At 44.7% G+C, this 12,194-nt stretch overlaps 1 protein-coding gene across 1 annotated transcript; it reads right to left on the reverse strand.

Moving 5' to 3' along the window:
• Positions 1-5,534: 5,534 nt before the first annotated feature.
• Positions 5,535-10,775, reverse strand: KIAA2013 (KIAA2013 ortholog). The gene is made up of 3 exons (XM_074848147.1): positions 9,695-10,775; positions 8,064-8,917; positions 5,535-6,538 (listed from the first exon to the last, which is right to left on the reverse strand). The coding sequence occupies exons 1-3, from the start codon at positions 10,677-10,679 to the stop codon at positions 6,512-6,514; spliced, it is 1,866 nt and encodes a 621-aa protein (XP_074704248.1). The 5' UTR covers positions 10,680-10,775; the 3' UTR covers positions 5,535-6,511.
• Positions 10,776-12,194: the final 1,419 nt, after the last annotated feature.

The raw sequence follows: 12,194 nt of genomic DNA on the forward strand, positions 1-12,194 counted from the left end.
TGAGCAGCTTGTGCTGCTTTCTAGGATGCAATTGCAACAATGTTATTAATGAATAAACTTTGAGTAATCAATTTTGAAGTGATACCAGTAAAATCTTTATGACTATAAATATAGCTCCAGTATAAAGGGAGAATGCCTTCCTAAACATCGAGACTTATTTAAAAGTGATAATGATTTGGACAACTATTTAAGAGGAGGATACTTTATTTTTGCTGCAGAGACTGCTTTTGCACTGGTAAGGGCTTGTCTGCAGAGGTTACTTGTACGTAAAGTAGCATTTGAATCAAAAGTGAAGCAGAAATCTCAGTCAGTGAGGACCTCAGAAATAGCTCAGCGTCTCTATTCCCTAGCAGCAATACTGAGAACCTCACCTGCTGGATCCAGCTATTGTAAGCAGAGACCCAAGCGAAGACAGAAGGCTTGCAGTAATATTTGCAGCCAAGAGCAGAGCCAAAGCTGAGAATATCATGTGCTTTCCGCCTGCCATCAGCACCTTGGCAGTTCAGTGGGTCACCAGAGTCCCCCTGGGAGGAAGGGGGTGTCACAGATGAAAATAGTTCACACGGTTATGATTTAATAGCAAATTAGGATTTATTTGTGGTGTCAGGTAGATGAAAGGTTAAATTTTAGCAGCATTTAACGGTTGACCAATTTAAAGATTAACAAAGTGATTTAGTAACATAGGATTAAAATAGCGACTTAATTACAGATTCAAGAATGACAAGATGCACACTATCTTACTACAAGGTATTTTAAATCAAAGTGTGTATATATATGTATGTATATCAGTTTTTCAGTGGGGTATGTTAGGATTAGCAAATTCACCAGTCTGCACACTGTTAACATTTGTGTTACAATAGCTTCTAAAAGCTTAAACAGGGCCCTCTAGTGTATTACTAACCCCATTACAAGCAAAATAAACTTGAAAGGCAGGGAAAAACCGTACTGTCTGAAGTGGGGCCTGATAAACTACCTCGCTACACTGAGGTTGAGGGGATCCTGAGCATTATTGTGTGTTAGGACTACGCCAAGGACCTGGAAACTGTGGTGATTTCTTTGCTAATGCGCTTAGCCTGCAGCAGGACATGGGAGTCCTTCAGCAACAAAGTTATTAATGCCATTGATCAATAATACTCTGTGTTTATGCTGTTTGTGGGAGGGCTGAGAGTTCATAGAGTGTTGTCTAAATTAATTAATTCCCTTCCACTGTATGAAAAATCAATGCATAGAACAGCTTCCCACCCAAGCATGAACATGCAAAATGGCATCTGAAAACACAATCAATAAGCAATTAACATTGAAAGTTCTTTGTCTTCTGGAGGGGGAAAGGTACAAACTGGAGACTCAACTCTCATCTATGAGCAAACATTTAGAAGTACCACTGTAAACTGTAACAGGAGGCTCTAAACATTTATGCATTTGGCTGCCACCACTCAGGGTGGGTGGGATTCAGGCAGTTTGATTTTTTGCCCTGCATCTAATGGCTAAAAAAATACTTGCCACCAATTTACTCATTTGGAATATTCTGTGGATCCCAGTTCTCACTGACAATGATTTTTTTTCTGGAGGAAGTGCACTTGATCCTTCTTCCACAGCTGCTAGGTTGTGTTTTCCAATAAATACTCAATACTTCCTAGAAGAACTGGGAAAGAAAAGGACTAACAGTTATGCAGCTGCTGGCTTGCTGCTTAGACATCTGCATCTTTGCCACCTGAGATATTCAGTAGGAATATCCTTAAGACTGTAATCTCACATCAGATGCACGATTTGTCTGGAGCTGAGCCAATGTCTGACTGATTTGCTAAGGACATTGTGTGCTTGGCTTAATAATCATTCCATCTCCAAGCCTTCCTGTCAACTTCTGCTTAAGGCTTCATTAACAAACTCAAGCTGCCTTCAATCTTTGCAGGATTTAGCTTGTATTCTTCAATGAAGTAAACAATTTGGACTGCTTTTTTGATGTCAATAAGCAGCTTCACTGATAAACAACTGTGTGATAGACATAATATGTAGGATTCATAATAATACCATGCAGCCAATCCTTATTTCATATTATGGTATTTTCTACAATTTAGTGTTACGAGAGAGGGTTTTTTTGACATATAGACTGTGTTTATACAGAACACTGCAAGGTACAAATGCAGGCTGTGATACAACTGAAGATACAGCCATCAAAACTGACCAGTGTTATATAAAACCTGTTTGAATGGTTTAATTTTCCTGACAGACAAGAATTTGGTTAAGTCAACGTGATTTGATTATGTGTCAGCTGAGACGCAGCTCTTAGCCAATGCAACAATTTGATGTGGATTAACTGTATTTCAATGTATTCAAGCTAAGTAAAATAACTCTGAATGTGCTAAAGGCTGAGAGCAATAATGCAATCAAGCCCCTATAATAAGAACAGAACAGCACAGCACCTAGTTACTTGAGAAAACTTTTTAATTAACTGCCTATGCTGTATTTCTCTGCTTTGTTGCAGAATGTCTAATTTCCCTAAAAAAGGAAAGTTGCTCTTAGATTTTTAACTCGTTTTTCCTTTAAAACTAATGCTGAAATTGAATACATACCTGTAGCTGCCAAAGTCAACACAGGAAAGAGGACTCCAAGCGTGCTGGTGGTTAGCTGGTGGTACTCTGCAAACCATTTGATATGTTATTGTTTATCTCTGCGACATGTGACTCAAAATGTAGTGCTATTCTGATACCAATAGAAAAATTGTGTAATTGTGGGATAATTTTCTGTATGCACAAGTGCCTAAAAAAAGCCAGTTTAAATGGACCTTGGATCCAGGCTATATAAGCAACTCGGTTAAAAAAAATTCCAAGTTGCACATTATCTGTAGCAGCTGTTTGCTTTCCCATTGCCTTGAGAATTCATCACAAAGGTGTTTTCAGAAGGAAAATGTTAAATGAATTATTCTAACACTTGGTGGTATGTCAGCAGTAACAGTGTCTGATATATTCAGACAGTGGTAGATTCAGCCACGTCAGTGGGGTTGGATTAGACAATCTCTGGAGGCCCTCTTCCAACCTTAATTATTGTACGATTCTATGACTGCTTGAAATTTCATTTTGTTCTTGTTTGTTTTGTGCCTGAATGGCAACTGCCACTTTGTACTGACTGAAAACCTGCATCTTCTTTTCCAGATCAAGTTGCGTGTGTTTTAGCATGCCAGACTTCTTCAATAAAACAAACTGTAATCGCTTTGAAGTGGAAGATGTTTCAAGCAATACGAAGAACCAGCTGTCCATGATGATGGAGAAACACTGGCGCAGCGTGGTGAGCCAGACTTCAATTCTTTCCTATTTAACTTTACTTGTTAGATTGGTAGCACATTCCCGAAAGAGAACAGGGTTCCTGTGGCATTGCAAATGAGCATTTTTACACCCCAGATCAGCATGCTGACCTGTTGTATAATGCAGTGTGAGCTTGTTAATGAAAAAGGGTAAACCATTTTCAATAACAGAACAAACAAGGCAAGAGCAGGCATTTAGACTACCACAGAGCTGCTGCCACAGAAGAAAGTGTCCTAATTCACGAATGGGTATTTGACATCAATGACTTGATATTATGTCTCTTTCTTCCTTTTTTTCTTCTACTATAAGAATTTTCCATCCTCTGTCATGTTTCCATCTGCCTACCCTTCACCTGAAAAACTGTTACTGGTTATTTAAAAAACAAACATCTCTATCCCATAAGCCAGGTCACGCATAGGGAGCAAACTTAGTAGAATGGAAACAAATATCATAATGCCTGTTTTGTAACCAGAGTTGCATTGTACATACAGACCAAACTAGAGGTTTCAAAAAAGCTGAAATAAATCTATTGTTTAATGTCAGTATTAACAAGCAGCAAAATCCCTGATTTTCATAGCTTCCATTCAGCAGTAGGTACTGATTTAGATGAAAGATGCCTGGAGCACACATGTGGAAGGCAGAAATATATAATGTTTTGTTGTTTTGTCTGCTTCTCCAGAATGTATTATCCTACCCAAACAATAGCACTTGAGAAAGCTGCATTCTGAATTTCAAATGGAATCAACCAAACTCTGTTCTGGCATCTTGTATTTATTATCTGACAAAAGCATAAATCAGGATTAACTGCGTGCAGAATTGAGTTTCTAAAAATTTTTTTCATGAATCGCCTCTCTTAATGTCTGAATTTACAAGCTGAACAACATACTATGCTTTTAACTTTAACTTCCACGACACTATCATTTTCATTGAATGCCAACTAAAAATCAAGTAGAAATTTTAATGCTCAGTTACTATTGCAACTTTCCTGTTTTATGGGTGTGTCTGTAAACTTGGAATTTTGTTTAGTTTTTTTAAGCATTTCTGCAATTTCACAAATATAACCTGCTATAATATAATATAATATAATATAATATAATATAATATAATATAATATAATATAATATAATATAATATAATATAACCTGCATGTTGTAAACAGAAAAACCCTATTCTTTCTTTTTCCCTTTCTCCTTTGTAAAGGAATTCTGAAAGTTCTTTTATTATATGGGGGAATGCTCATAAGAATCACAATTATTTTTAATGTAAAACACTCTCAAAGCTTTTTTTTTTTTTTTTGTTCCATTCCTGCTTTATGTAACGACTGCTTATCCATCTTTTCCAGGTCTAGTCTAAACAGGCTGAAGTATCTTTCTTGGACTCAGTAGGCATCATACTGTTGGCAGTTCTGCAAGTGAACATCAAAAGGCGCAGCCTCCAGCCGATACCCTGGTGGCTTGGCAACAGCACCCTGGAAGCTCTTATCATCTTCGTGCCAGATGTTTCACAGAAACTAAGCAGCTCATGGAACTTCAGTAAGAAAGAACGGGAACTTATGGTATGTTCTCTTAAAGCACAATAACAAATATCTTTCAATACACAATGTACTTAGTGTACAATTTATAATGTACTCCATGGCCTCCCTGTGTCTAGTCTATTCCCTTGTAGGGTAGTCACTATGCTAGCCCAAGTAGTAGGTGGAATGGTCTGCAGCTAAGTAACAGACACTGAAATCTACTTTTCAGAGGGAGGTCTTTCATCAAACTAGACAGTAACCCATTTAAAAAATCAAAGTTAAATCCCACCTTAGCTTTACACTGGGAGCACCAAATGTGCCAAATTCATTACTTGCTGAATGACCATTAAATCTGCTACTTGATTGTTCCCGAGGTTCATTTCTCTGTTCCTAAAACTAAAGCCTGGCCTGCATGCCTCAAGATAGAACAAGGTTATACAGAGCCAAGGAAATGGAGATTAGCACCACCCTGTGTGTTTCTGTCTCATTGTGCCTTCCAAATTGCCTGTTCCTAGCTTAGACCCATTTATGTATTATTTTCCACACTGTATTTCCTTTTAATCCAAGTACTTTTGTAGTCAAAACTGGCCACAGATGTAACATAAGGCTCTGCTTGTTTCAACTGGGTGGGGAGCAAGGGGAAGAGAGAACAGAAACTAAAAAAAACCAACCAACCACAAAACAAACCAAGAAACAAAAAACAACCAACCACACTTCAGTGATCAGATTAGACTGAAAGATATTTATTTAGAAACAACAGCTTTGGTATTTTAAAACCAAATGACCTTTAAATCACTAGAAAGTGGGATGTCTCCCCCATAGCCAAAACAAATCAATGCACAAAGTCTCAATATGCTTAGAATAGGAAACCTGCAGATCAGCATTTCCAAGTGTAAATCCAGAAGACAATTTCATTAAAATGGTTTTGCACTCTACAATCATAAAGGCTGAAAAACCTGTTACCAGCACTTAGATATCTACAGTTCTGCTGACTGATTTGTTGCTGAAGTGGAGGCAAAATTATTAACATCCTCTCCCTCCCCCCCAAGCAATAAATTAGAAAATGTATACCAGAAAGGAAGTTACACTAAAGTTTTCTAGTTAAGTTAACTCTCTGAAGGGAATCATCATTCTTTATTTTCCTGTAAAATTAAAAAACAAATCAAAATATCAAAGGACTTTGTATATCTTCAAGTATTTTCACCAAACGGATTACTCGTAGGGAACAGAACAGCTTACAAAGAAAAAGAAACATCTGTTACACAAGCTTCTGGGATAAACTCTTGAATAACCACACCTTCCAAGTCTCAGATTCCTCTCTTAACAAGGCACAAAAGGATTGTTGCTTTCAAAAGGTCCTTGTTCTCAGCTGCAAAATTGTCAGATGTCTTGTGCAAATGGAGGCTGAAAGCAGGACTAAGTTCACTTGAACACTGGGATGTTCCCATTCAATTAACGAAACAGAGTGTTACTTCAACCCCATTAATCTTGCTTACTGCTACAGAGATGTTGAGCTTCAGCTGGCTTCCACTTCATCCCTGTTTCTGGAATCAAGTTCTGCATCATCTTCATTTTAAGTAGGTCCAATCAAGACGCGGCAACAGACTTGTCTGCTGTACACTGCAAGGCTTTTTGCAATATCAAGAAGGAAGAGGTGTTACGTCAGCCCTGGGGTGTAGCTGTGAAGCTTCTCGGCATTTCAGAGACTAGTGTCAGGGACAGTTACCTGCAGTAATGGTTAACAAGTCATTTTGTAAAAGGCAGAAGGCAAGTCTTGTAGATGACAAAGGCAACCAGATAGACAGCAGTGAAAAAAGGACATAATTTTATCATTTCAAGGACACATTTCAGGATGCATGTCAGGGCGCAGCTGTTTACCCAATAATTGAAATTACTTCCTGACCGCTTCCTCCTTTTGCACTAAGGGGGTTTGATAATGATCATAGGCTTATAACTGCAGTTGTCTTTGATACACATATCTAACCTACCTCTTCCTAAGTTAGTCTAGCCACAAGCACCTTCCACTCCCATACTTTCAATGGATGACAGGTATTCAGACCTGCTTGGGATCAGGCCTGATCTCCAGTGCTCAACATTACAAAGCCAGTGAGCTGGGAGGAAAACTGCCAACTCACTTTAAACATCCCTTACGTACTAACTGTCAAGTTTAGTCCAGCACCTTCTGTCCAGCCTTAGCTATCCAAAATTGAATTTGCTTTTATAATTTGGAAAAACAGGGCAATCTAAAGCTAGAACTTTTTCCTCTGACAGCTCTATTTAAGGATGATTTTTTTTTAAAAAAAAAAAAAAAAAAATCAACCCGCAAGCTACATTTAACTCTGTTCAACCCTAAGGAGGGGTGCCTCTGAACAATATGGCTAGCTCACACAGCAAATCCAGTCTTGTCTTTCATCTCCACTCCATATCAACACACAACCAGAAAGTACCAGTACTAGGAGTAGAAATCGCCGTCTATTGTCTATTCTGTGCCAAGTTTTTACGAGCAACTAAGTTTTCTAAGCCAACTCGAAACAAGAATTTCAAATTCTTTACACCAAAGTGAGATGCAGTAGAGCTTGAAGTCAGAACCTCCAACTCACAGTAAAAAGCACTCAGTACTTAACACAGCTACGTGTTTTATCCGAATGGGAGAAACACTAACTCAGCACCTTCCCAAAATGATGGTGGTAAATGTAGTTTGATGGAGGACTGCACAGTGTCTGTAAATCTGTGAACATTTCCCAGTAGTCCCAGCAAGTCACCACCTTCACCTAAGAACACTAGCTTGCATTTGTGTGTTCTTGTATGACACATCACACGTTCAAACCAGGCAGACAAGTGTGCACATCTCCCACACAGTAGTAAAGACAAGTACAGCAGCTCTCTCACAAGCATTCAGGTACTGCGTAACAAGAAACATCATCTCGTGACACAGCTGCAACTGTTGGCTTAAAAACAAGCAATGTCCTACACCAGTGAGTGGAAAAAGGACAGAAAAGCTGTGTCTGCCTTGATCTCCAGCCTTACAAATGTTTAAGGACAGACAACGGATTTCTTTTCTAATGTTTGTGAGCCCTACCGCTCCAATCCCTGCCCTAATCCTACTGCTTGCAAGAAGAGGTCACAGATCACTTGTTGCAAGAGAGATTGAAAATCCTCACAGTCCAAGATGGAACCTCCCTAGGCACAGCTGACAGAAAACCAGGTTGACAACACTCAGTGGACAGCAGCCAAAAGCAGCAGCCTTATACCTTACTCCTGAAGAGCGGCTTGGCTCCTGGCCCGCAATATTCGTTGTAGATGAGTTTGAACAGAAACAAGTGAAACAATGTGATTAAGGAGGCCACGCTGAACCAGAAAAGGAATGGCAAGCCTGGGTATTGCTTGGCCATGTGTTCCTCATGAGCCAGAATAGCTTTTAGATGGAGCGTGTGTCTCAGGTCCTGCAAGTGGATCAAATCTGTCGATATATAAAGCAGTGGTGTGATGGGTTGAGTCACCATGACAGGGAACGTATGACCTCGTGCCTCTGAGGTCAGCTCCACAGGCTCATTCATACAGCCTGCCTCACATGCGTAGAGTCTAACTGGCTTGTCTTGGAATTTCACAGACACATGCAAGAAGGGCTTTCCTTCAGCATCCAGCAGAACAGCTAGATTAATCAAGTCCTTGTTGTAATGGATCCCACGTAAGGAATAGCTGTTATGAAGTACGTCAGGGTCAGCCTGAAACTGAAGATGGTTTTCCGTGAACTGCAGCCCCCCAAAACTAAGCACCATTCCCTGCATAAGTCCATGGACTCCAGCTGCCACAAGACCCTTGCATCCCCGTTTCTGGAGAGTTAGCTTCCACAGGTCTGAGAGTTGCAAGATCTGGGTGACACTGGTCAGCTTTGCTGGCCACAGGTTCTCTGCATGCATGGTCGCGTGGCCACTGAAGCAGTGGTCAGCATAGTTCAAGCTGGCTTCCATTTTTTCTCTGTCCTCACCACTAATGCGTGGATCTAGCAGAGGAGCTGGCATGCTTGACAGCACATAGTAGAGGGTCATGTTAACAGTCTCACTGGATGGTGTATGCAAATCTGTGATCTTTCTCATTTCAACCCCTGTAATAAAAGAAAACAACCAAGAGTCAGAGGATCACACATGAATATGACATCAACCAGGAGAAAAAGGTCAAATGTGCACGTCGTCGTTCAACACACAGGCATTCTTTATAACATCTAATAAACCTATGCCTACAAACACTGAAGTGAAATGTTTCCTTGTATTTTCTTAGCCACTCTGCTACTTGGGAGTTTGAAAGCCAAGCTCCCACTAAAGCCAAAGCTCGTTTGATATACCTTCTGGATGATGCTGTACGGAGCTGTCACCATGACTCTGCAAGAATGATCTGTCAAAGAAACATCTACCTTTTCACTGGCTATAAAATAGCAAGTTCTATACCACTTGTGCAGCTACTCTTTTACGTAAGGCCATTAAAATGTTAGGAAAAAGCATCCTTGTAGGACAGTCCTTAACTTCCATGAAAAAATCTGTCCTTTATACTGTCACTAGAGGTCAACTCTATTTCCAACTTAGAGCTGACGTGCTGGGCAAATCAGTAAAGTTCCTGAAGAGGTGAAAGCCAGCACATCCAGAGTTACTATTAGAAATGTTCTTCTATCATTTCTGTTAAGCAGTAAGGAATACTCCCCTTCTGGAAAGTGTGCTGGGTTCCAAACCAGGCAATACCAGTTATTATCCCACAACATGCCTTCTGGCCCCTGAGAGAAACCCGTCAGGAGAAGCGGAGCCTCTGGAGACCTTACAGCAGCCAGGTCACTGAGCTTTTAGCCACCCTCTAAAGCAACCCTCTGGAAGTGGAGCATCGCTTTCCTTACCTGAAATGAACAGGTCAGACCAGGTCTGTTGGTGCTCTTGGAAAAGATCTTCCACCCCCATCTGCATCACCTCCAGCATCTCCTTCTTGGCCGACTCCCTCAGCTTGCTGAATGTCTCCTCCAGCCTGGAGACCTCGATAGGCTCCGAGGTGTACACCACGGAGAGCACGGTTTCGTCAAAGTGGGATTTGGGTGCCACCTGCACCCGGCTCACGAGTTTCTTGGCGGCCACCACCATTAGCACCACCTTGGGGCTCCCGGCCAGCAGCAGGCGACCGGAGGAGAGCAGGAACTGCCGCTCCTCCACCTTCTCCAGGCTGGTGGCGAAGCGGCCGCCCAGCGAGGGCGCGGAAGCTGGGGCCGAGGCCTCGAAGGCGGCCACCCGCTCGGTGGGGTTGGCAATGCGGATGCGCTGCAGGTAGAGATGCGGCCGGCTCCGGTGGGCCACCACCTCCTCCCGCACCGTCACGCAGTCCCCCGCGCCCGTCCCGGACCCGGTCTGGACGCACCGCACCCGCCGCACGGCGCCGTCCCGCAGCGCCGCCAGCGCCGCCCGCGCCTCGCCGCGCCCGCCCAGCGCCCTCAACCGCACCAGCGCCGGGTACTCGGTGGCCAGCGCCGGGCCGCCGCCGGATCCCGCCGCCGACACCCAGAGGCGGCCGGCGGCCACGTCCAACAGCAGGAAGCCGTTACCCGCCAGCGCCAGGCCCGGCCCCGGCCCGCCGCCCCCGGCCGCCGCCGCCTCCTCCGGCAGCGGCAGCGCATCGCCGCGCTCGGCCTGCGCCCGCCAGGCGCCCGTGGCCGCCTGCAGGCAGAGGGCGGCGGCGCCGCGGGGCTCGGCCCCCCGCCCCGCGCCCCGCCGCGCCCGCACCGCCCCCAGGTACCAGTAGGCGACGAGCAGGAGCGCCAACAGCAGCAGCAGCCGCCGCGCCCAGCTGCTGGAGAGCAGCCCCGGCAGCCCCTTCAGCCGCTGCTGCAGCCACATGGGCGGCGGCGCGGGAGTCCCGTCCCGCCCCGTCCCGTCCCGCGGCCTCGGCGCGTCCCGCCGCCGCTCCCCGGCCCCGACCCCCGCCGCAGCGCAGCGACCCTCACGCCGCCATCGCCGCCGCCCGGAAGCGCCGCGCCGTGCGGCAGCCCCGGCGCGCTTTGCGGCGCTTTGCGACAGCCCCGTCGCACCGCCCCCCTCCCTGAGGAGGCGCTTGGCGGGGAGCCCCGGCCCGCGCCGCGCAGCCGGACCCCGCCCTGGCTCCGGGCCCTCCCACCCCGGCTTGGGCCCCCCACCGGACTCGGCCCGGCCCCCCGGCTCCCGCCCGGCGCTGCCGGCAGAGGGAGGGGCGGGCCGCCCCCGCCGCCGTAGCCGCGGGTGTCCGCCAGCAGCTCCGGCCTTACTTCGGCCCACGGCTGAGGTTTCGTCTCTCCCGCCCGGGTGGCTGCACCGATGGAAAAAACGCGGAGCGGGCCTGGAGGCGTTTTCCGTAATTCCAGTGGCAATTTACTCCTGTTGTGACAGCAGAGCCTAGTGTGAGAAAGCAAGTTACAGTCTACCAAACTTTATTTCACTGTGTAGTAAATATAGGAACAAAGTTTATGATATGACTTTGACGTGCACACCAAGCCAGGGAAAGCTTCGTACTCCAGTGCAGCTCTCGAAAAACAGTAGCAAGCCTTACAGAAACATTGTGAGTTAAAATGAAATGTGGAATTCCTGACCAGATAGAGCCCGTGAACCAGCCTAGTGAGGGGCAGCAGGCAAGACACTTTCTTCTTCCTTCAAATGAGGTGTTTGATGGGGGGGAGGGTGGGCACTGGAATCTGTAAAAACAGTGGGTGAGACCCTGTCCCTTGCACGTTTCAGTGGGGCTGGCGTTTTCTCAGGTCTGGTGTGTTTTGAGGCTGCTTTAAAAGCACAGCTCAGATCCTTTCAGTTTTTAGGAAGTTGCTGCTTTGCTTGGAGCACGTGTTGCACGTACTCGTTGGAACATCTGCATTGGCAGCTGCCTCTGTTTAAAAAGACAGGCAGCCGACTCCAGCCAGGGCGCACAAAGCAGTTCAAACATAGAAACAGGAAAAAAAAATATGCTTGCTGGGTTGGCATAGCTGCAGAATGCAAACAGAGCTGTCAAACAGGGACAGTCTGAGCACAGCAGTATAAACAATGATGCATTCATGATTTCTAGTGTGCAAGCCCCCTTTCATTTTAGAATGGACATATTTAACTTCATTAGAATGAGAAACTTGCAATTTGAAAAATTCTGGATTGAGTCATGGGTCTCAGTGTGAGGTTTGAAGGTGAGGGGCTGAACACCTTCGCTGTGGCTGCTGGCTTAGAGTGTTGAGGCTGCTAAAGATTTATCAGGGGCTTTGTCCAGGCCTGCAAAGTACCGAAGAAATCTAAAGTGAAAGTCTGGTTTGGTTTTGAGGTTTTCTTTTTTTTTTAGTGAAACTGTTAGCTTTATAAAAGGAGGCTTCCTGAAATCACCATCTTAGGGAAAACTAGTAT

The sequence above is a fragment of the Strix aluco genome, chromosome 22, assembly GCF_031877795.1.
Source record: "Strix aluco isolate bStrAlu1 chromosome 22, bStrAlu1.hap1, whole genome shotgun sequence".
In the NCBI taxonomy this organism is placed as follows: domain Eukaryota; kingdom Metazoa; phylum Chordata; class Aves; order Strigiformes; family Strigidae; genus Strix; species Strix aluco.

Coding starts and splice junctions, on each gene's coding strand:
- KIAA2013 (XM_074848147.1), bottom strand. CDS start 10,679: ATGTGGCTGCAGCAGCGGCTGAAGGGGCTGCCGGGGCTGCTCTCCAGC. Junction 8,918..9,694: donor GTCTGACCTGTTCATTTCAG/GTAAGGAAAGCG, acceptor CTTTTATTACAG/GGGTTGAAATGAGAAAGATC. Junction 6,539..8,063: donor AGCCGCTCTTCAGGAGTAAG/GTATAAGGCTGC, acceptor CCATTACTGCAG/GTAACTGTCCCTGACACTAG.